This window comes from Rosa rugosa, chromosome 6, assembly GCF_958449725.1.
Source record: "Rosa rugosa chromosome 6, drRosRugo1.1, whole genome shotgun sequence".
Classification (NCBI taxonomy): domain Eukaryota; kingdom Viridiplantae; phylum Streptophyta; class Magnoliopsida; order Rosales; family Rosaceae; genus Rosa; species Rosa rugosa.
This window is the reverse complement of record NC_084825.1, coordinates 48,555,199-48,575,584: the sequence shown is the minus strand read 5'-3', so window position 1 is coordinate 48,575,584 and position 20,386 is coordinate 48,555,199. Positions and strand designations below refer to the sequence as shown.

Here is a 20,386-nt window from a genome sequence, read left to right as displayed (position 1 = left end):
CACTTTTGTTTTCAAGTGTGTGAATCAGATCACTCGGAAAAAGTAATTAAAGAGTAGAGACCCCTTTTTATCTCTTCAATAATTCATTCTGGTCCATGACACTCCAAAGCAAATCAACATCAAAGATTTAAAGCAGCTCTAATCCAGCACAGAAATGACGTCGACGCCACAAAAAATGCGCTGTGTCACCAATCACCATTCCATTGTGCCAAAATCATCCGTATATTTTCAGGGAGGATCATTACTTTATAGCCGAAAGCATGAGTCCCACACGGCCACATACAAGATAAGAAAGTAAGAAACGATATAGAGTGCGAGTTATAAAGTATGGTTCAAACCTTACCAATTGTTTGGAATCAGTGTGCTGAGAGCCTGAGAGTCATTATATAAAGTGGAGTGGGTAGAACAGAGACAACATCACCCCCGTTATTCTGCATTTCTCTCTTTCCAATCTTCAAGAACATGGCCGAAGCTCTAGTTAACGTTCTCCTTGAGCGTTTGGCTACGATCACCTTAGACAAGGTCCAAGAAGAGCTGAATCTGGTTATTGGGGTTGAGAAAGAAGTCAAAAGTCTCACCCGCAATCTCAGAGCTATTCAAGCTGTGCTCCAGGATGCAGAACAGAGACAAGTGACAGAGTCCAGTGTGAGACTCTGGCTGAATGAACTGAATGAAGTTTCCTACGAGATGGATGAAGTGTTGGATGAGTGGATCACTGAAGTTCGAAAGCAACAAATGGAGAAACAAGAAAACCAAGGTGAAAATCCTCTTGTTGCTACGAAGAAGAAGGTACGCTTCCCCTTTCCTTCCTCTTGCTTTCGTTTTGGCCAAGTCAGGCAGTTAAGTCATCGTCGCGATATTGCTATGAGGATAAGAGAACTAAATGAAAGATTAGCTTTGATTGAAAAAGAAAAACAAAGCTTTAATTTTCAAAACACCACAAAAAGCCTTGAACTGCCTGCAAGGCAAAAAACAACTTCTTTCCCAGGTGACAAAACGTTTGGTCGAGATAATGAGAAGAAAATAATACTAAGCAAGTTGCTGAGCCAGAGTAGTCAAGAGGAAGAAGTCCCTATTATCATCCCTATTATAGGGATGGGGGGGGATGGGGAAAACAACACTTTCTCAACTTGTCTACAATGATGAAAAAGTGAAGGCTCATTTTGAACATAGAATATGGGTTTGTGTCTCAGACCCTTTTGATGAGATCAAGATTGCTAAAGCTATAATTGAAGGTCTTGGTAAAGATAATACCTCAAGGAATTCAAATGAGTTGCAAACTTTATTGCAATGGATATATGAATTGATTGAGGGCAAAAAACTCCTCCTTATCCTAGATGATGTGTGGAACCCAAACCGTGATCAATGGGAGGAATTTATCAAACCTTTCCGTAGTTGTGCTGTGGGTAGTAGAGTACTGGTCACTACGCGGAAGGACGAGGTTGCTACTGTGATGAAAGCAACTACTCACAAGCTCTATTTGAAAGAGTTGAATGAAGAACTTTGTTTGTCGTTGTTTTATTACAGTGCAGGCATTGATGAAAGTGAGTGTAAAATGTTTGAAGCCATTGGTAAACAGATTGTAAAAAAGTGTAAAGGGTTGCCTCTTGCTGCAAAGACATTAGGTAGCCACATGCGCGACAAGATAACAATTAAGGAATGGCGTGATGTTTTAAATAGTGAGATATGGGAATTGGAAGAGATCGAACAATATGTTTTTCGGCCATTACTACTAAGTTACCATGATTTGCCCCCAATACTCAAGCGTTGTCTTTTGTTTTGTGTTATATTCCCAAAAGATTACTTGCTTGATAGAGATAATTTAATTGAGTTATGGATGGCGCAAGATTATTTGAATGAGGAAGGGAGGAAAGAGAAAAGAATAAAAGGTCAAAAGTGTTTTCATGACTTACTGATGCGATCTTTCTTCCAGGAATTTATGGTGGATGAATATGGAGAAACAAGCTGCAAAATGCATGATATTGTACATGATTTTTTACAATATTTGACCAAGAAAGAGTGTCTTATTGTGGATTTTAAGGCAGGGGATAGTGAGGGAATGGTAGTGCCGGATGTTGATAAGGTTCGTCATTTGACTTTGATGCAGTTGTCACAAAGTGAACTTTTGGCTTCTTTTCGCAATTGTAAACATTTGCGTACCTTGATAGCTTTTGATTCATCAATTGATTCAACTTGCCTAGAATTAGTTTTACAGTTGAAATGCCTTAGGACATTGAACTTGTCTAAGAGTAACATTGAAGAAATTCCAAGAGAAATGGGTGGGTTGATCCATTTGAGGTATCTTGATTTATCTCATAATGATTTAAAGGAACTACCCAACGCCCTGAGTAGTTTGTACAATCTTCAAACCTTGCGACTTGTGAAATGCTCTCATCTCAAGAAAGTAGATTTGGCAAGGCTGATTAATATCAGGCATCTTTATGTTGAGGGCTGTGAGCATCTAAAGTTAATGGGGCTTTCTAGGTTGATAAATCTGGAAACCCTTGACACATTATATGTCCACGGTGATGGCGAGTTAGGAGATTTGAAAAACTTGAACCAGCTTCAAGGATGTCTTGCTATTAAAAATGCGGGAAGATTAACGAGCGAGTCCGAGCAACCAAATTTGGTGAATAAGGTGAATCTCCTTCATTTGACTTTGGACCTTGAATGCCGTGCTGAAGCTGAAGCTGAACGGGTCTCTTCTTCTTCCGGTTCCCTTAATGATGATCAACAGCGACAAATTGAAGAAATGATCTCTCGGTACGAAGAAATACTGCGCCCACCTCCGGGTTTGGAATCATTGTCAATCACAAGCTATATTGGCCGCAGCTTGTGCAGCGATTGGTTTTTGTCTTTCCACAGCTTGAGATGGCTTACCCTGGGTTTTTGCTTCAATTGCAAGTTTTTGCCTCCTTTAGGAAAGTTGCCGTCCCTTGAAAGTTTGAATCTGGTGCATCTTTCTGCTCTGGAAAAGCTAGGAGTTGAGTTTCTGGGAATAGAACCAGGAACACCGACGTCCTTTATCTCATTTCCAAAATTGAAACAACTTGCCTTCAACTGGATACCGGCCTTGAAAGAGTGGGAAGGAGTGGGCGACTGCAGCTGGGAGATAATGCCACGCCTTTCTTCTTTGGGAGTTTATGAGTGCCCAAGTCTAAAAGCGTTGCCGGACTTCCTGTGGAGGACACCACTACGGAAATTACACATTAGAGACATTGCAAGTGATGCTATTCTTCCAAATGTCTACCAAAGAGAAGGAGGTGAGGAGTGGCCCAAGATATCTCACATCCCAGAAATCAGAATAGGCAACCATTGGATCTATAATGAAGAACAGGATCCCAAGGGTGACGATATTGAAGTTATTCCACGCGTAACCAGCTGTGTAATTTGTTGAACTGATCGATCCCAGTTGTACGTGCGTCTACGTGCCTTCCATGCTCGAGTAAGTGCTTTTCAGTACCCATTTTGGCTAGTTTCTTATCTATATACACATGCATGCATATATTCATGTGCTGGTAATTAAATTATTAAGTTACCATTAATTTATTATTATATTCACAGCTTGTTATCCTCAAGCTATATATGTCACCTGAAAGGCTTGCTGGAGTCCCCAAGACAAGATCACTCCTCGCCACCTTTCTGTTGTGCCCAAAATTCCAGGTAAGAAATTAAATTTTCAATAATTTTGTAAGGGATCATCTCTTCTTCTAATTGATGTTTTCTTTTCTCTTTTTGTGGTCTAATAAAGAAGTTACAGACAAACTAAACGAATCCTTTAACTCGGTATTTATTGCAGACCACAATCGCACCACGCTACGTACATGTACTGCTCACATTGAAGCTAGCTTGGAGCATTTAGATTGGAATCAGAGTTGTAAAGCTTATACGATGCTACTTAATTCGGTATGTAAGCTATGTACTATATATCACGTACAAGTTAAAATTACGTTCTTGGGTTTTGATTTTTGGGAGTCAAATTGGGTTTTGCAACAGCAAACTAGAGTAATGCTTATAGAGATTATCTCAATTAAATCGGTCGTGATAGCACGCGATGTAAAAATATGTGCTAACGCCTAACATCGATTTAATTTTTGGCCTTCGATTTAATCAAGGATCAGCAACGTTTGATTTTTCCCGGAAAGCAGCTCGAAGACGGCCGCACCTTGGCCAACTATAACATCCAGAAAGGTCTGCTTGTCTTTCACTTTGCTTCTGCGTTTGTGAATTTGAGCTGGTGCTGAGACTCAAATTGGATTTGATTTGAAAAACCATGGTTTGTAGGGAGCTACTGTCAGCAACGTCTAGCACCACGTCGGCGACCGGTGGAACTCTCGCTAGGACCTCTGGTGATTATGCTGTTGGTATCAGCCACAACCCTGATAACGATACTTCCAGGTGACTCAGTCGCTTCTCTTTTCGGATTGGTTTTGACGCAGACGGAATGATCGGATTGATAAACTAGGTTTACCAGCAATAAACCTAAGCAAAGATTCTGGAGTCCACCAGAGATAAAAAGAGAATAATCTCAAATTTATTGATAAAAGATAATAGATGCGTTCTGCAGCCACATACGGCTGCTTAAATAAGAGAAATAAAACCCTAGGGCAACTAACATTGAACCCTAAAGCCCATGGGTAAAAACAAAACAAACTAGAAAACCTAAAATAAAAAGAATTTGCGCCTAAAATATTAAATCCCGAATCGGATAATTAAAACGACATATTTTGGCCTAAATCCGTTAGGGCTCACTAAAGTGAGTCTTGAAGATCTCGTCGTTCCCATTCTGGAAAGGTATTGTGCGTCTCAAACGGACATTCTGCCCAAAAGTTAGTCAAATCTGATTTAAATCAAAACCTGACTTTTCGCACGAGAAACCCGAAAAGTCCAAAACCAATTTTTCTTGAATATTCCAGCAGCTAATAACCTCTTTACACGTGAGTTACCTATTTTCCAATCACTTTTCTTGATTCTATGCCGCTTCTTTACTTTTATGGTTTTCTGATTGAATCGGGTCCATTCTCGTCCTACATCAGGTTTCGGTTTTGTTCATATTGATTTGTGAAATTGTAGAAGAGATTGGGTGTGCTTGAAATGTCATTTCATAAAATCCTCAGCGAAAGTATATTGAATTGTTATTCTTTGCCAGATTTTGAAATATTTAAGTGCAACTAGAGTTATCTCATTCCACAATCAGAATTAATTGCCAAGACCGTACGAATTTGAACTATGTTGTCAGGCTAAAGTGGATGTGGTTGTATTTCATTAAAATCATTTTTGTCTTTCTATTTAGATGTACCTTTATTAGTGCAAGCACAGGATGTCCAAGTTAATATATCTTGATTTGGTGATGTCTACTTGCAATCAATAATGTGATTATGCGTATGGCAATGACAGCATTATAATATAGGTTTGTGTTTGATGCCTTGTTGAATATTTTCACATTAGCATGCCAAATCCGAGTATATTTTCTAATTTGGAATCATCTAGCTAATGTTTATATGTTGAATTCGAGCTTCATACATGTATTCAATTGCTTTGGTCTGGTTACAGAATACGCAGGGATGGCAAAGCAAGACGTCCTGGGGATGCAAATTATGATCCAAGAACTCTGTATCTAGCTTCTGAGTTCTTAAAGAGTTTATCAGGTGGCCAGGTAATTACTTTTTGTTATATAGGTGGCCTAAAGAGTTTTGAGGCACTTTTTCATCATGAACAATATTAATCTAGTGATATGTATTCAGATACAAATGTGGGAGTTTAAGTCAAAGCACATGGACAAAGTTCTCTTTATCAAGGTATGCTTGTCCTTTACGGTAGCCAAGTAGTGGTATGTTATGGCGCACAAATTCTCAGGGTAACTGCTCTAGTCAAGTGATGAAAATCTACTCTTTTTATTTTATTTTTTGTGTATGGGCAAATTGAAATGGATGCACATATAGGAGGAAAAGAACTTGATCTTCAATATATATGAAGGTAACTGATCTTGAAACTTTATCTTGATGCTGACTATTGTGTGTGTGTGTTTTTTTTTTTTTTTTTGGGGGGGGGGGGGGATAACTTTTTATCTTGACCAATGTTAAGATTGATTTATTTTGAAGGCAAAGAAAGTCCAATGTAAGAGATACAAGATTTTCTCTTCTGAATATTTTGATATATTTATCAGCATTGTTTTGGATTCTATAGAAACTTTTAGTTATTTGTTTCCTAAGTAGTAATTTGACCTTGGCTAATACTAGGGCGAACAACCCCATTGTGGATTCCCAGAGAAGAACTTTTCAATGAATGTGGAGAAACTGGCTAGGAAGGTCAGCTTTATTCTTGTTGTTATATCTTGAAGACATTGTTGTAACTTCATCAAAGTTTAACATTTTCAATGGCATCGCAGGTTTACCGAGTTCTTCTCGTAGAGTAGACAGAAACACCTGAACAGATGGAGCTTCGTTGCCAAGAGGGTGGCTCTAAAGATTAGGTATGCTCATTTTACATAGAATCACCGAAGTTTGCAGTGAAACTAATCTTATCCGTTATACGCGTATGTTTTTCTTCTTCTCTCAAGACAGCTAACCTATTTTCAAAATTCTTTAAAATGCACTATATAATATCATTCTCATCTTGAAGCTTTTCATGAAAAACTAGTCCAAACTTCTTGAGTTTTTCTTTGCAGGTTGTGAAACGTGAAGAATGTGCAGTAGTTACAAAAGGAACAGTAACTGAGGGAGAGATGCTGTCTGCAAACCCTGATGCTTCTTATCTAATGGCAGTGACTGAAACCTCTCAAAATTTAGCAAACCAAAATTCCCCAAGCGTATTTTTGGAGTTTGTGTGGTTGATGTTGCTACCAGTAGGGTTATTCTTGGACAGGTAGGACCATATTATGTCATCTTCTGCCTGTGTTTTCGTTTGGAAATATGTGTCTGCTGGAAATGGTCTCTCTTCATTTTGTTTGTCATTTGTTAGCTGTTTGAGGACATATGTAATCATCAGAATTGTGATATTGCTACTCCTGTTTGCTGCTCGTAAGCTAAATAAGATTTCTTATGCTTGTGTCCATATATGCACTGTCCTTTGTCCTTTGCTTCTTATATGTCAAAATGTGTGCCTGCGTATTATTTCCTATTATCTCTTATAGCTGTTTGAGGACATATGTGATTATCAGATTTCTGATACTGTTCCTTAATCCTTATTGCAATTTCTGCCCATATATCATAATGTCATCTGTACTTTGGCTGCCTAATGAATCACAAGTTTATGTATGCATGGTTATGTTTTTTGACTATTGTGATCCTGTGCCAGTTTGCAGATGATTCAGAGTGCAGTGCCTTGTCTTGTCTGTTGTCTGAATTGAGGCCTTTGGAACTAGTAGAACTTGTTGAACTACTTAGTCCTGAAAAAAAGTATTGCTAAAGGCATACAAGAAGTCCGCTAGTGAACGAGTTAGTTCCACTTTTGGAATTTTGGCCATGCTGAGAGAACTGTTTGTGAAGATAAAAGTATCTATAGCCGTGTTGATGATTCTCATATGGAAGAAGATGGCTTGGGCTGCTTGCCAGATGTGTTGTCTGAGCTGGTCGGAGCTGGGGAGAATGGCATCTGTGCACTTTCAGCTCTTGAAGATGCTCTTTTCTACTTAAAGCAAGTTTTTCTAGAAGTAGTGATTGCAGCAATTGTGAACAAAACTGTAATTATTGCAGTAAGTATTTGCTGGGCTAGCATTGTAGTAGGTAGGGGTTTTATTCTGCCTATTTTGTGAAGTATTAAGGATCATGATTTTGGATAGATATTGATGCAATGCAGTAATATTTATATGACTCTTAAATTGCATGTTGACTAATTTGGGTTAGATTTCCTAGCTCCAAAGTTTGTGGACATCATGCTTATCTAAATGACTTGTGTATATACATAAATTTCAAATTAGTATATAAATAACTGTAAAAATGAAGTCAATTAAGAGATAATACATCAGTCTTAAAACAAAAACCGATGTCCCATTAACCAGTGAATATTGAATTATTAGGTTAGAATCGATGTACCATAAACCAGTGCATATCGAGTTATAATATACAAATCGATGTCTCATATAAAAATGAACATAGACATAGACCAAAAATCCAATGTTTCATAAAGGAATATTGAACATCACTACTCACTAGCTCCTTTTATATATCATTATCTCCAACAGACTACTTATTTCAAAATAATTTTAAAACTTAGCTAATTTTAGGATAAAATTCAAAAGTTAAACTTTTGTTAAATTCTCTAACTATATTTAGCTAGATAGGAGAGAGAATTTAACTAAAATTTAAATTTTTTAACGTTCAAATTAACTTAACTTGAGAGTTAACTTATCTTGCTGGAGCATAACTCCAAAACTGGCTAGCTATATTTCATTTCTAGCTAATTTTAGCTATGAAGATAGTTATGATTGTTGGAGATGTTTAGAGTAGAAACACAGTAGAGTGTTCTCAAAATTCTAGATTTATATATATATATATATATATAAAGAGCACAATGTAGAACTATATAACATACATTAGGGAAAACCAGAAGAGTCAAATAATCGATTCTTATACTTTAAGGAGACTAATTCTAAAGTGATATGGATAAATCGAGAGGATCTTGATTTTGGTTTTAAAGTGATTTTCTTTCTATTAAACTATAAAATAAAATTTATCCTAACACATGACTTACACATCAAATTTCTTTAACATTTAAACCAACATAAACAAGAAGACATCAGATTTTAAAACCACGATCAACATCAAACACCACCACCTCCCATATTTTGGCAATACAAATTATACTTTCTAGTTGTATAAATGTTCGGCCAGAATCCGGGCGTGGGGCTGAGCCTCCAGCTAGGCTGGATTCCAAACCCCTTTCAAAAAAAAAAAAAAAAATGTTGGGCCAGAATTGAATAATCAAATCAAAGTATAAACAAAAGAAATGGGACTTCCCTTGGGCCACGTTTGTTTCCCCAGAATCCCAGATATAAGGGATGGATATGGCAAAAAAAAATTCAATCTGACCTCATGTCATGTTTGGAGGCCCAGACATGGGTGGGCTGGAAAATTTGAATACTATCTGACATGGATTACAAATCTAGTTGAAATGGTATCATTAAATTAAATCCGACTTCGTTTCGACCCATCCCTGACAACGCCAAAACTGCAAAAGCTCATCGCCACTAGCCCCGAATCCATCTTCAAGCACAGCGACTTCATCTCCATCAACAACCCCTCGCTATTATCCACCTCGCCGTAAATATATGCTTACCAAACGTGGTCGGAGAGCTCTTCCTGACTAACATGGCTGTTTTGGCTTATCCAATCAGCCATAAATATATGCTTACCAAACGTGTAATTGGAGAGATGCAAGACATTTCCAATCCAATCTAGTCAAGTCTGATCAAGAAATCCAATCTAATCCATGGTACCAACTACCAAACACAGCCTTGAATCCAATTACGTAGAGTAGAGCAGCCAAGGGTTGGTAGAAGGAGTGGTGGTTACAAGCTCAGTTCGATGACCACGTGGGTAGTTGAAGGCCTTTTGAATATATTTTACGGCCAAAATACAAACAAAAGTGGAATTTTCATAAATGCCCCTAATAGAATAGGGTTAACTTTTTGAAATGTTGAAGTCAAAACCGACATTTTGGACTAATTCAAAGAAAAAGAAAATCTTAATTAGTTTTTTTTTTTTTTTTTTTTGGGCAATGAAAATCTTTATTAGTTTAACAAAAATTTGTTAAAAATAAGAAAGTGGCAATCTTTGCGCCTCGCAAACAAATAAATTCTTTGATCCTTCATCTTCGGGTTTGAGGGTGGGAATTGTTTCCTAAATCGTCTACTTTTGATGAGTTAATATCGCTTTATCCCTTATTTAATTAAAAAAAAAAAATTCTTGACGTGTGAGTGTATCGGAAATTAATATCAAAATTAATTATTCTTCTCACATAATCAAAACTCATAACGTTTGAGTTTACAGCTCATCTTGTATTCGGTATGATTAACATGAGATGATTATGAGGACAACAAATTGTTGGTAGTTACACATGTTGGATTCTAATAAACATTTGGGGATCTTATTGGAATTTTCCCATATTGGGTTGGGGAAGGTAAGATGATCACAAGCTTGGCAACCTCCACAACCTACCACCTAGGCCAAGACTGGAGGACCTGTAAGAGTGTCAGCTGAAGTAACACCCCCCAAGATATATATAGAGGCTATAAACATCACCTCTACCCTCATTATTCTGCTAGACAACTACTTCAATCTCAAGATTTCTAAATTGCTAATAGGATCCTCAAGAACACAGCTAGTAAGAGCTCTCTTCCTCTTAAACATAATGTTCATCTTTTTCAGTTTTTGTTTTGATTTGTACCAAAACTAATTCTTTTTCTTTCTGTTGATGCATTACAGTGGGTGCAGTAGGTGCAGAAGTAGTGTTGGTGGATGAAATCCCTTTTCCTTCAGTGATCACAACCTCCAAGCCATTAGCTCTGCTGGGTCATGGTAAGCTATTTGTTTCTGTGTCTGATTTTATCAAAGAGAAAATGAAAAGTTACTGATCGGTAAATTGGGTTTTTACAGGGATCACAGACATTGAGATACACTTTCTGCAAATCAAGTTCACAGCAATTGGGGTTTACTTGGACCCTGAGATTGTGGGACATCTGCAGAAATGGAAGACCAAGAAAGGAACTGAGCTTGCAGAAGATGATGACTTCTTTGATGCTCTTATTTCTGGTAAAGTTGGAATATCATATATCGATGATCAATCTGAATTATATGAAGAATACCCTTTTGAACAAATTATGTACCTATATATGCAGCTCCTGTTGAGAAATTTCTAAGAGTTGTGGTGATCAAGGAGATCAAAGGGTCTCAATATGGGGTGCAGCTTGAGAGTTCAGTGAGGGATAGGTTGGCAGCTGATGACAAATATGAGGAAGAGGAGGAGGAAGCCTTGGAGAAGATTGTTGAGTTCTTCCAATCAAAATATTTTAAGAAGGATTCCATCATCACATTTCATTTTCCAGCTACTTCCCCTACAGCTGAGGTAAGAATAATCAAATGGTAGGAAGTCCGTAGTTAGTAGGATCATTACTTTTTTAAAGAAAATGCTATTATTTGTAAGAGGAAATTTTATAGGACTATTGATCATGTTACTTTGTTAAGCAATAATATGGTCTAGATTCACGATCTATTACTATATAACATGTGACCGTATTTGAATGTTATGTTATGAAACGATTGTTTTGGACAAGTGATTATGTCGGGTTGTTAAAATATGTGGTCAAGATTCACGGTCCAAGTCTTTCACATATAACATGTCGCGATATTTGACAAGGCAAATGATTAACACTTGAGACTGTGTGTGCAGATTGTGTTTACTGCTGAAGGGAAGGAGGATTCGAAGATCAAAGTGGAAAATGCCAATGTTGTCGAGACGATCCAGAAATGGTATTTGGGTGGAACAAGAGGGGTTTCTCCTTCAACCATATCTTCCTTGGCTAACACACTCTCTGCTGAATTGACCAAGTGAACCTTCACTTGGCCATTGTTGTGTGGTTGTAATGGTTTTAATTTAGCGGGTTGGTACTGGTTTTGCTTATTGTGCTAGCTGTTCTATATATGTAATAAATTGGTCCTGATATGAATGTAGAGCCGTTGGAGTGCCATTTCTTTTGACTGTTGAGGGTGAATGGTTAGGAGAGTTACACTTGCATGAAGTTCATCCAAAAATCTCTGTTCAAACTGCTTCATTTTTCAGAGATCATCAGAAGGAGGCAGTAGCCATTGATGTGTTCTCCCTGTTAAGGCTTTCATTCTTTTTCAAGCCTCATTCTAATCTTGGAGCCTGAATGGTAAAGTTAAGTTTGGATATGTGCAAATGGTAGGTTGGATTGGACCGAAGCCTGTCTTAGAAATGTTTGACCATTCCAACCTGGTTGCAACTTGGGTTGGGCCAACCCTGCCAACCCACATTAGCCCAATCTAATCTAATTTTAAGCCAAAATTGGTCCAAAATGAAACATAACATGAGCTCAAATCTGAATGGAAAGTGCCCAAAACTACAACCAAAGTTAAAAAATGCTCAACTGCTTAACTATCAGCCTACCGAAAACATATGCTTAACTTCCTCGGAACATCTTATTTCTTATCCATCGACCGTAATATATTTATCGAGAAATTTTCTAATGTAACCGTTAAGTCACAAGTAACGTATATTTGTCATATTTAGTTTTGCATTCGAATATTATTTCTCTGAGTTAACCACTTCAACATCACCACGTGGTTTGATGATCCGTAACTAGAGTTCATCTAGTTTCGCACTCATTTTCTTGGTACCCTATTCGTACAATCAAGTACTATTATGATATAGAATATAGACATAGCTAGTAGTGGCACATAACATAATACTGTAATGCATGTTTTCAGTGGACAAATTGTGGAATGATTCTACCGAAAGAAATTGTAGAACATGACTGCGTGACTACCTAGCTCCCACAAGAGATCGACCCAGAATATTGTACCACAAGTTTCTCTATAAAATGTCTTTGCCGCAATCTTTGGAATCCAAGAAAAATCTAAAAGAAAGTTACAGATCAATCAGGTTTAAAAGAAAGAGAGGGGTTTGTAGACCAATTGATATATTATGCTTAATATAATGTCATCATCACACCAGCTCATTACTTGGAAAACATGGTTCGAGATAGTGATGCAGGAATCAAATTTTTTATTTTGTGGACCAGAAAAAGGTAGTGGAGGTGAAGAATGGAAGGGAAAAAAGAGTTTTGAGATTCCATTCTTTTCAGCACAGAGTGATACTTCCTGACCAGGTGCTCCTTTTTGAGTTTTTTTCAATATGCTTCTGGCAGTATATATAATTGCCCATCAAATCAAACAGGGCAGAATAGGAAGGTGCTTTGGATGATAAACTCGCACTTTTTTTTTTGTTTGGTCTGAATGATAAAACTTGTACTTGTACAAAACTCTTTGTTTATACTTCACATTGCTGCGATGAAAACAGAACGGGAAAATCACTTGTCCAGTGGAAATTGTACATAACTTGGTCTTGAATTGGGATTGAAAATATTTCATGGGACGGTATGTTTGACAAATAAGACCTAAGCACGAGCAAGGACTTCAATGCAATAAGGATAATGTAATATGTTTGATGAATTGCTATAAAGACATAACTTAATGAAAAAAAAAAAAAACTGAAATTATAGTCTCATGAAAAAAAATTCTTAAATCTGCTGCTCATATTATATTTATAACATGTACTCGAGTTTTGAAGTATGTGTATATGGAAGTCTAACAAGGATGTGTTAATGTAATTCCCCTGAACTCCAAGAGTGCAAGGGATTCATTTACACCTTAAATATGGAGATTAGAGGGTTGAAGTTTACACTCGAAAACTTTTTCCAATTGGTATTCCCTGGCTTGGAAAAGGGATTTTCACTTTCAAGTTAAATACCACCTCTAGAGCAACATAGAGCAGATTATCCATCATATATAGTGCAATTTCGGCAAAAAAGAAAAAAAGAAGAAGCAGATAACAAACATTTATCAACCTCAAAAACCTCATTAGGCATTTGCTTATAGCACCTCAGATAGATCTCTTACCATAACTAATATAATCAACTAAAAACAACTAGCTAGCTACATTTAACCAAAACAAAAGATATTCACAATTCTATTTTGCCTAATGTCCAAAGTCCAAACACTGATCAATTAGCTTCATCACCAGCAACAGCAACCACCGCATCATTCTGTGCTTCTGAAGAATCTGAACCTTGTGGTTGTGGTTCCAGCAATGACTGCCTGCAAGTTGGGCAAGAAGAATGTGACAAGAACCATGTGTCTATGCACCTCACATGGAACCCATGGTTACACTTTGGCAAAACCCTAACTTTCTGCCCATCTGAAAATTCCCCAAGGCAAATTGGGCAGTCAGTGGCACTAGGAATGTTAAGCACCCCAGTCCCATATGACACAATGGGTATCTGCCTCAATGTGCTCTTCTTAAGCCCTGTGGCTGCTAACCTTGCTGCTGCCTCATCTGGGGTCTCAAAAGAAAACCTCCTGCTGCATCTGAGGGCACACCTCACTATTGAGTTTAGACCTAATGCACATATCAGGGCACAGAGAAGAGCTGCTAGGATGATCACCATGTTGGTGTCGAAATTCGCTTCGTTCGAGTATGGTCCATTATGTGTTCTGCTCTCATTGGCAGGCTGGCCTGGGTCGAGGAGGAGGCGGTGTGGACGGTGGTGATGAAGAACAGTGCTTACCATTGATGAGTGGTATGATGAAGAAGAAAATTTTGAGCAAGTAGTCTAAAAACTTCGTACCTTTTCTTTTTTTGTTGAGCTTATGCAAAATGGCTTGGATTTGGGCTTCTCCATGGTTCTTTGGCACAGAATCGAACCACGAAGGAGATTGAGAGAAGGGAATTCATCTCCCCCATGTACAAAGCTACACAGCTCTCTCTTTTTTGCTCCACTTCTAGCTCCTTTTTGATGCTCAAGGCTGGAATAGCAGAAAAGAGTGAGGATTTAATGTCTGATATGGGCCTTTAATATGACTTTGAAAAGAGCATAATTTGGTGGTAAGGTAAAGGGTGATGAATAGTACTATTCATCAAAGACTATAAAGGTTGAAACTTGAAGGGTAATCAACTAATTGATCACCTTAGTTTATACTGCAAATCTTCAAGACTCCACCTTTATAACACAGACTTGTAAGAAAGAAGAGGGAAGAAGATAAAGTGATGCAGAGAGAGGCTAGGAGGGTGATTGATATATCATAGTTTTTGTGGATTGTGAGAGGGTTATATATGGACAAATATTACAGTGAAAGTCTTGTAGTATTTGGATTGTGGCTAATGGGCATTTGAGTTGGAGATAGGATACCAAATGAGATTAAGATGGGTGTCTTTTCATTCTGGTGTGCATTATTGTTGAGATGTTATACACCGAAGAGTCTTGGATGGACCAAGGTTCACATGCATCATGAGTTAATTCTCAGTACTGTTCACTCATGGTGCATGTGGACCTTGATCCATACTAGAATTTTCGGTTACCCACGTACAAGGTTAAATATTAGAATCATGTAGGAAAAGAAAAAGGTAGTCATTTGCAAAACCAAAAAATAAGGTGAGTGAAAAGGTTGCCTAAGAATTTTGGATTAAAGTACCTGATCCTAATCTAACCTCAAGTATGAGTTTAGAAGAAAAGGTTATTCCCAGAACAAGTGCTTGTTCCACTCCTACACGTACTCTTTATCAAAATAAGTCAAATCCCAGAACGATCTAATCTTATATTCTTATTACATTATTATTGAGGTAACGCTAATGTCGACAGTTGCTAATCTTGTAATAGTTAAGGTACTATACTACTTCAATAATAGTTCTGGGTTTGGTACTTTGGTCCCTTCGTAGCCGATTAAAAGGACCCATTTGGTAGTTTAGACCACGATGTTTGCCACAAGCTAAAAACAACCAAACATGTCACACTATATATCATAGGCTAGAGACATATATAGTTGATGGTGGTTTAGACCATTTATACATTTCAGGTCTAGTTATATTTGGTTATTTGGTCTAACCCATACAATATCTACCACAGGAGCTTGTGTTGTGGAAAAGGGTGATGCTTTCAAAGCACAAAGGAAAAGCAAGGAAAGTTGCTGGGAAGCCTTCTACGACTGAGGCATCACAAAATAAGCAGTCTTTTGTTGTTGATGGCCTTAAAACCGATTAGAAAGAACTAGAACTAGTCTTTCTAGTCGGTTTTGTTTTGACAGCGGAACTTCATTCCACTAATGATATATTGCATTGGAGGAAATACCGTATGGGTATGGAGAATGTATCGACATAAAGACAGAGGCTATGGACGACGACATTGCCTTTGTCGAATGGCACAACATCCATTTCAATTTTTCACCAAAAAATCATTCCTCCGCCGAGGATCGTCGTGAGAAGTATGTGAAATATGACTACGAACCGAACTCTCCACCACTTCCTTCCCCTTTTACATGGGAGAAGTTTGGTACTTTGGTTCCCCTTGAGTTTCCAAAACGTGCATGGGATTGAGCTACAATTTAACGGCAGAGGCAATCTTCAAGAGGGGGTTTTGCTTTTCTAAATGAGCAATGAGCAGAATTCTACGTGTTTATAGTTTCTATTGCTTTTTGTTACTTAGGTATTTGAACGCACAGCTTCTCCTTCCAAAACTTTATGGCCATGATTGTAGAGCTCTTAAGGTGTTAATACTCTTCTTTTCTTTACTAATTGTTGCATGTTTATTCAGTTGTGAAGATTTCTGATATTATTAGGGATGTTATCTTTAAGAGTATTATAATATGGAGTTTAGGCATCATGTATTCAATGCTTTCACTAATCAACGTTTGAGGGCAGTCGCACTAGCCCTTATTAAAAAAAATACTCTTCCTTTCATAGGATAATTCAATTCCTAATTGTCCACTACTTACAGCTTTTTCTTCAATCAACACAAAATAAGTTAAATTTAAGCCAGTCTCAAAACTCATTTCCGAATGATTTTTGTTTTACAATGAGGATATTGAAATTCCCCCAAGACATTCAAAACGTACTCTAATCTTCGACAATAAATTTACAAGTTCGTCTACAATACATTACTGTATTTGTACATCAAGTAAATTAGTTAAATACAAAAATAAAACGGCTCCATATTTGCTTAGCCTGATATCGAACTAATCGATTGAAGTTGATCTACATTTTAAAGCAAGTCCACTCGTTGACGTTGGCTGATCAAGACTATTCACTGCTTTTTGCCTTTCATTTTCACCTTTTTTTTTTACCAGTCAGATACTGTTCACAAAAAGTCACCAAATGTCAGTTGGCAGGTCAAGAAATTGACCCAGAGTGGTGACTTTTTGTGAACAGTATCTGACTGGTCAAGAAAAATAGTGGAAATGAAAGGTAAAAAGCAGTGAATAGTTTTGACTAGCCAACTTCAAAGGGTGGACTTGAAAGCCAAAAAACAGTGAATAGTACTGAAACTACTGATAAGATAATTGTAAAACTTTTCTTTATTACATGCCACTCATAAAGGGTTTGGAGTTTTGGACGTAGGCCCATGTCCTTGACCCTCAAGCCCAAACCGTTGGTCAACCAACCCCATACGACGTCGTGGTGTATCCCCACCTCTCATTTTCGCTCCAAAGGTCCCCCCAAGATCACGAGTAAAGGTAACACTCACTCTAAACACCCAAAAGAACCAGAGAGTACGGAGACAGAGAGAGAGAGAGAGAGAGAGAGAGAGAGAGAGCCCGAAGCGCGGAGAGAGCTCCCAGAGGTGGACCCCAAGAAAAAATGCAAGATCCGGCGAACCCGAAACCGGATCCGAACCCGGCCGCCTCTCAAGACTCTTCCCGCCTCCCTATGACGACGTCGTTTCAGGACCCCACCCCCAGCCTCACCCTCCGCGGCTCCTACCACCGCCGCGCCCAATCGGAGGTCCATTTCCGGATCCCCGACGACCTGGATCTGCTCCAGGACCCCTTCGACGGCCCATCCGCCAGCTTCGAGGAGCTCGGCTCCGAAGACGACCTCTTCTGCACCTACATGGACATTGAGAAGCTCGGATCCAAGCTCGAGGATGGATCCTCCGGCCCCAAACCCGAGAATGCCGCCGGGTCAACGTCGCAGGCGGAGGCCGGCTCCGGCGAGGGGAGCAGCGCCAGGCCGAGGCACAGGCATAGCAGCTCCATGGACGGGTCCTTGGAATCGATAGAGGCTAAGAAGGCCATGGCTCCTGAGAAGCTCGCTGAGCTTTGGGCCGTCGATCCCAAGCGAGCCAAGAGGTATATTCTTCTCTGTCTTTCAGTATCGAATTTAGATTACTTGTTTGATAATTGTAGTAGCTTGAATTTAATCTGTGGTTGAAAATTTTCATATAAATCAGCTTGGAGCTAAATATGTAAAGAACAGATTTTCGAAACGGTTTGGTTATTCATAATTTTCAGTATATATTGCAGTAGAGCTCCGATTTATTGAATGAAGACTTGTGCATCCTTATATTCTAGCATGACTACTAGTCTAATTAGTGCGTTTTGTGTTGCTATCTTGTCTTAATCAAGCCATCAGAGTGAAGTTTAGCACACTCTGACTTAGATGGAAAAACATTTATTAGCCATGTCTTTTGTGGTTGAGAAAGTATTATTCTTGGTAGAAGAGTTATTATTGTTCAAGTTATCAAACCAAGGAACTTAATTTATCAGATTAGAAGTAGATCTGATCCTGATATCCACAAGAGCTGGCATACAATTCTTAGGTTATTTCTATTATGTTTTCCATCAAATGGCCAAGAAGTTTTTCAATTATTTAGTGTTTAGTAGGAACATCATCATTTTGTTCCTTTATGTCTTCTAAGGTCTAACTACTTGAACACATAGATATCCCAGTCACACACACAGATCTGTATTCAGTCACATGGCTAAAAGCATTCATCCTTCGGTTGTTGTCTGATGGCTATGGCTCATTGAAGTAGTTTTTCATTGGATTTTTGGTATACAGCTTCACATACAGCATGTTGCTCATTTAATACTTAATGGTGAACACTCACTCTGTCGCACAAGAATGTGTAGATAGTTAGTTGAATGAAATTTATGGTGGTGATTTTCTAAGCAAGTTGCCAATTGATACAGGATTTTGGCAAATCGGCAGTCCGCTGCTAGGTCAAAAGAGAGGAAGGCCCGGTACATATCAGAACTTGAAAGGAAAGTTCAGACCCTTCAAACAGAAGCGACTACTCTATCTGCTCAACTCACTCTATTCCAGGTTCTTACTTGAAATACTCGGCTGGTTTGGCTTATCCTATTATAGTAATTTAGTTCGTATAGTTCATCTGCATGGGCATGCTGCATGCCACATCAGAGAGAGAGAGAGGGATTACTTTGATAAAACTTGTAATTAGGAGTTGTTTATTCTTCATTCACGCACCTTGGTGTGGATTTAAGAAATTATCTATCTTTCCTACATTTACCTATGGAAATTTTTTTAAGTCCAACTTACAAGATTTTCTCCCAATTACAATTTGTACCTGCTTGCCTACATAGCTCTATGTGAGGTTTATGTTTTTCTTGTTGTATTTTTCAGAGAGATACAACGGGATTGTCGTCTGAGAACACAGAGCTTAAGATTCGGTTGCAAGCTATGGAACAACAGGCTCAGTTACGCGATGGTACGTCTCATGCATACCCACCATTTATATTATTTTGATGGCTGCATCTCACTTTCCAGCAACTTGTCGTAGATTTTCCTGTTTTTACTACAAAATGGACCATTATCTGGGTACTGGTCTCAGCTGGTTCAGTGTCATCACTGGTTATTACCAGTCAAATTTATCCACTAGTACAGAATACTAGTGTAAGACTCCTTTGAGTCTGAGGTACTAAAAGTAGGTGCTAACATCAGTTGTCTCACACACTTAATGATGTGGTCTCTCTGAGCACATTAGTCTGGTCACTACAGTTTTTTGAACCAGGAATTAACATGTGCATTTCTTACCTTGAAATTACTATGGCAATTGCTAACCACCAATCACTTGTTGTACTGTTTCCACAATACAGCTCTGAATGATGCACTGAAGAAAGAACTTGAGAGGCTCAAGATTGCAACTGGAGAAGCACTAACACACACTGATTCTTACAACCTGGGAATGCACCATTTTCCATATTCGCAATCCTCCTACTTTCCCGGTCAGCCACAGTCTGGGTCACGTGATTCTCAGAACATTCAGCTGCCACAGTTTCATCAGTTCCAGTCTAATATGCAAGCTCCGCATCAGCCTATGCTTGGTGCAGCAGCCCAATCACATGCTTGCTCAGAGATGATGCAGCAGGATTCAATTGGCCGATTCCAGGGGCTCGATATCAATAACAGAGGAGGTTCTCATCTAGTGAAGCCCGAAGGCTCCTCTATATCTGCTGGAGAAACCAATAGAAGATTTTGATTGCCGGCCGACCCATGGTCACCTTATTTGTTGAATTGTTCATAGACTGACCTCAGCCAAAGGTATGGTTTAACCTTTCATTGGACCTTGATTCTTTGAATTGATTGCTCTTGCAATTTTTGGTAGCTGATATAGGCCTCGAGTGATTCGTAGATTCTTCGTAGTCCATTCCTTTGGGTTGCTCATATGGGAATAGAGCATTGTTTCTAATTTCTTGTGATTGAAAGAGATACATGCAGCTTTTCATGCCAGGGACCCCTTTTCCCTAACTATAATGTATTTTTTTCATTTGTTGACCGTTGGAAATGTCATGCTGTGGATAATATGTGTTGTTCTGTGAAGTGTTGTTCTCGTTAGTTGAACTCTACGTTTCTCTCT

At 38.5% G+C, this 20,386-nt stretch overlaps 4 protein-coding genes across 9 annotated transcripts; 3 read left to right on the top strand and 1 right to left on the bottom strand.

The window, feature by feature from the left end:
* The first annotated feature begins 266 nt into the window (after positions 1-266).
* LOC133715747 (putative disease resistance protein RGA3) lies at positions 267-7,822 on the top strand. Of its 6 annotated transcripts, none has more exons than XM_062142381.1 (12): positions 267-789; positions 1,934-3,445; positions 3,565-3,663; positions 3,800-3,906; positions 4,116-4,191; positions 4,285-4,398; positions 5,554-5,656; positions 5,745-5,798; positions 6,240-6,308; positions 6,389-6,472; positions 6,668-6,864; positions 7,297-7,822. In XM_062142381.1, the coding sequence occupies exons 1-2, from the start codon at positions 463-465 to the stop codon at positions 3,395-3,397; spliced, it is 1,791 nt and encodes a 596-aa protein (XP_061998365.1). In that variant the 5' UTR covers positions 267-462; the 3' UTR covers positions 3,398-3,445; positions 3,565-3,663; positions 3,800-3,906; positions 4,116-4,191; positions 4,285-4,398; positions 5,554-5,656; positions 5,745-5,798; positions 6,240-6,308; positions 6,389-6,472; positions 6,668-6,864; positions 7,297-7,822. The 6 variants fall into 6 exon arrangements, with proteins under 6 accessions (XP_061998365.1, XP_061998361.1, XP_061998362.1 ...); XM_062142377.1 differs by adding an exon at positions 5,943-5,976 and having other exon boundaries at positions 647-3,445; XM_062142378.1 differs by having other exon boundaries at positions 647-3,445; positions 4,122-4,191.
* A 2,346-nt stretch (positions 7,823-10,168) lies between these two features.
* On the top strand, positions 10,169-11,696 carry LOC133715134 (chalcone isomerase-like protein 2). Its single transcript, XM_062141511.1, has 5 exons — positions 10,169-10,323; positions 10,425-10,517; positions 10,596-10,751; positions 10,838-11,064; positions 11,389-11,696. Coding segments are annotated over exons 1-5 (639 nt in total). The 5' UTR covers positions 10,169-10,322; the 3' UTR covers positions 11,551-11,696.
* Positions 11,697-13,574: 1,878 nt separating this feature from the next.
* On the bottom strand, positions 13,575-14,876 carry LOC133715295 (RING-H2 finger protein ATL74-like). The gene is made up of 2 exons (XM_062141736.1): positions 14,705-14,876; positions 13,575-14,543 (listed from the first exon to the last, which is right to left on the bottom strand). The coding sequence occupies exon 2, from the start codon at positions 14,306-14,308 to the stop codon at positions 13,742-13,744; it is 567 nt and encodes a 188-aa protein (XP_061997720.1). The 5' UTR covers positions 14,309-14,543; positions 14,705-14,876; the 3' UTR covers positions 13,575-13,741.
* A 2,376-nt stretch (positions 14,877-17,252) lies between these two features.
* LOC133717124 (transcription factor RF2b) lies at positions 17,253-20,386 on the top strand. The gene is made up of 4 exons (XM_062143779.1): positions 17,253-17,858; positions 18,702-18,834; positions 19,153-19,237; positions 19,626-20,386. Exons 1-4 carry the CDS (start codon positions 17,368-17,370, stop codon positions 20,006-20,008), a joined length of 1,092 nt encoding a protein of 363 aa, XP_061999763.1. The 5' UTR covers positions 17,253-17,367; the 3' UTR covers positions 20,009-20,386.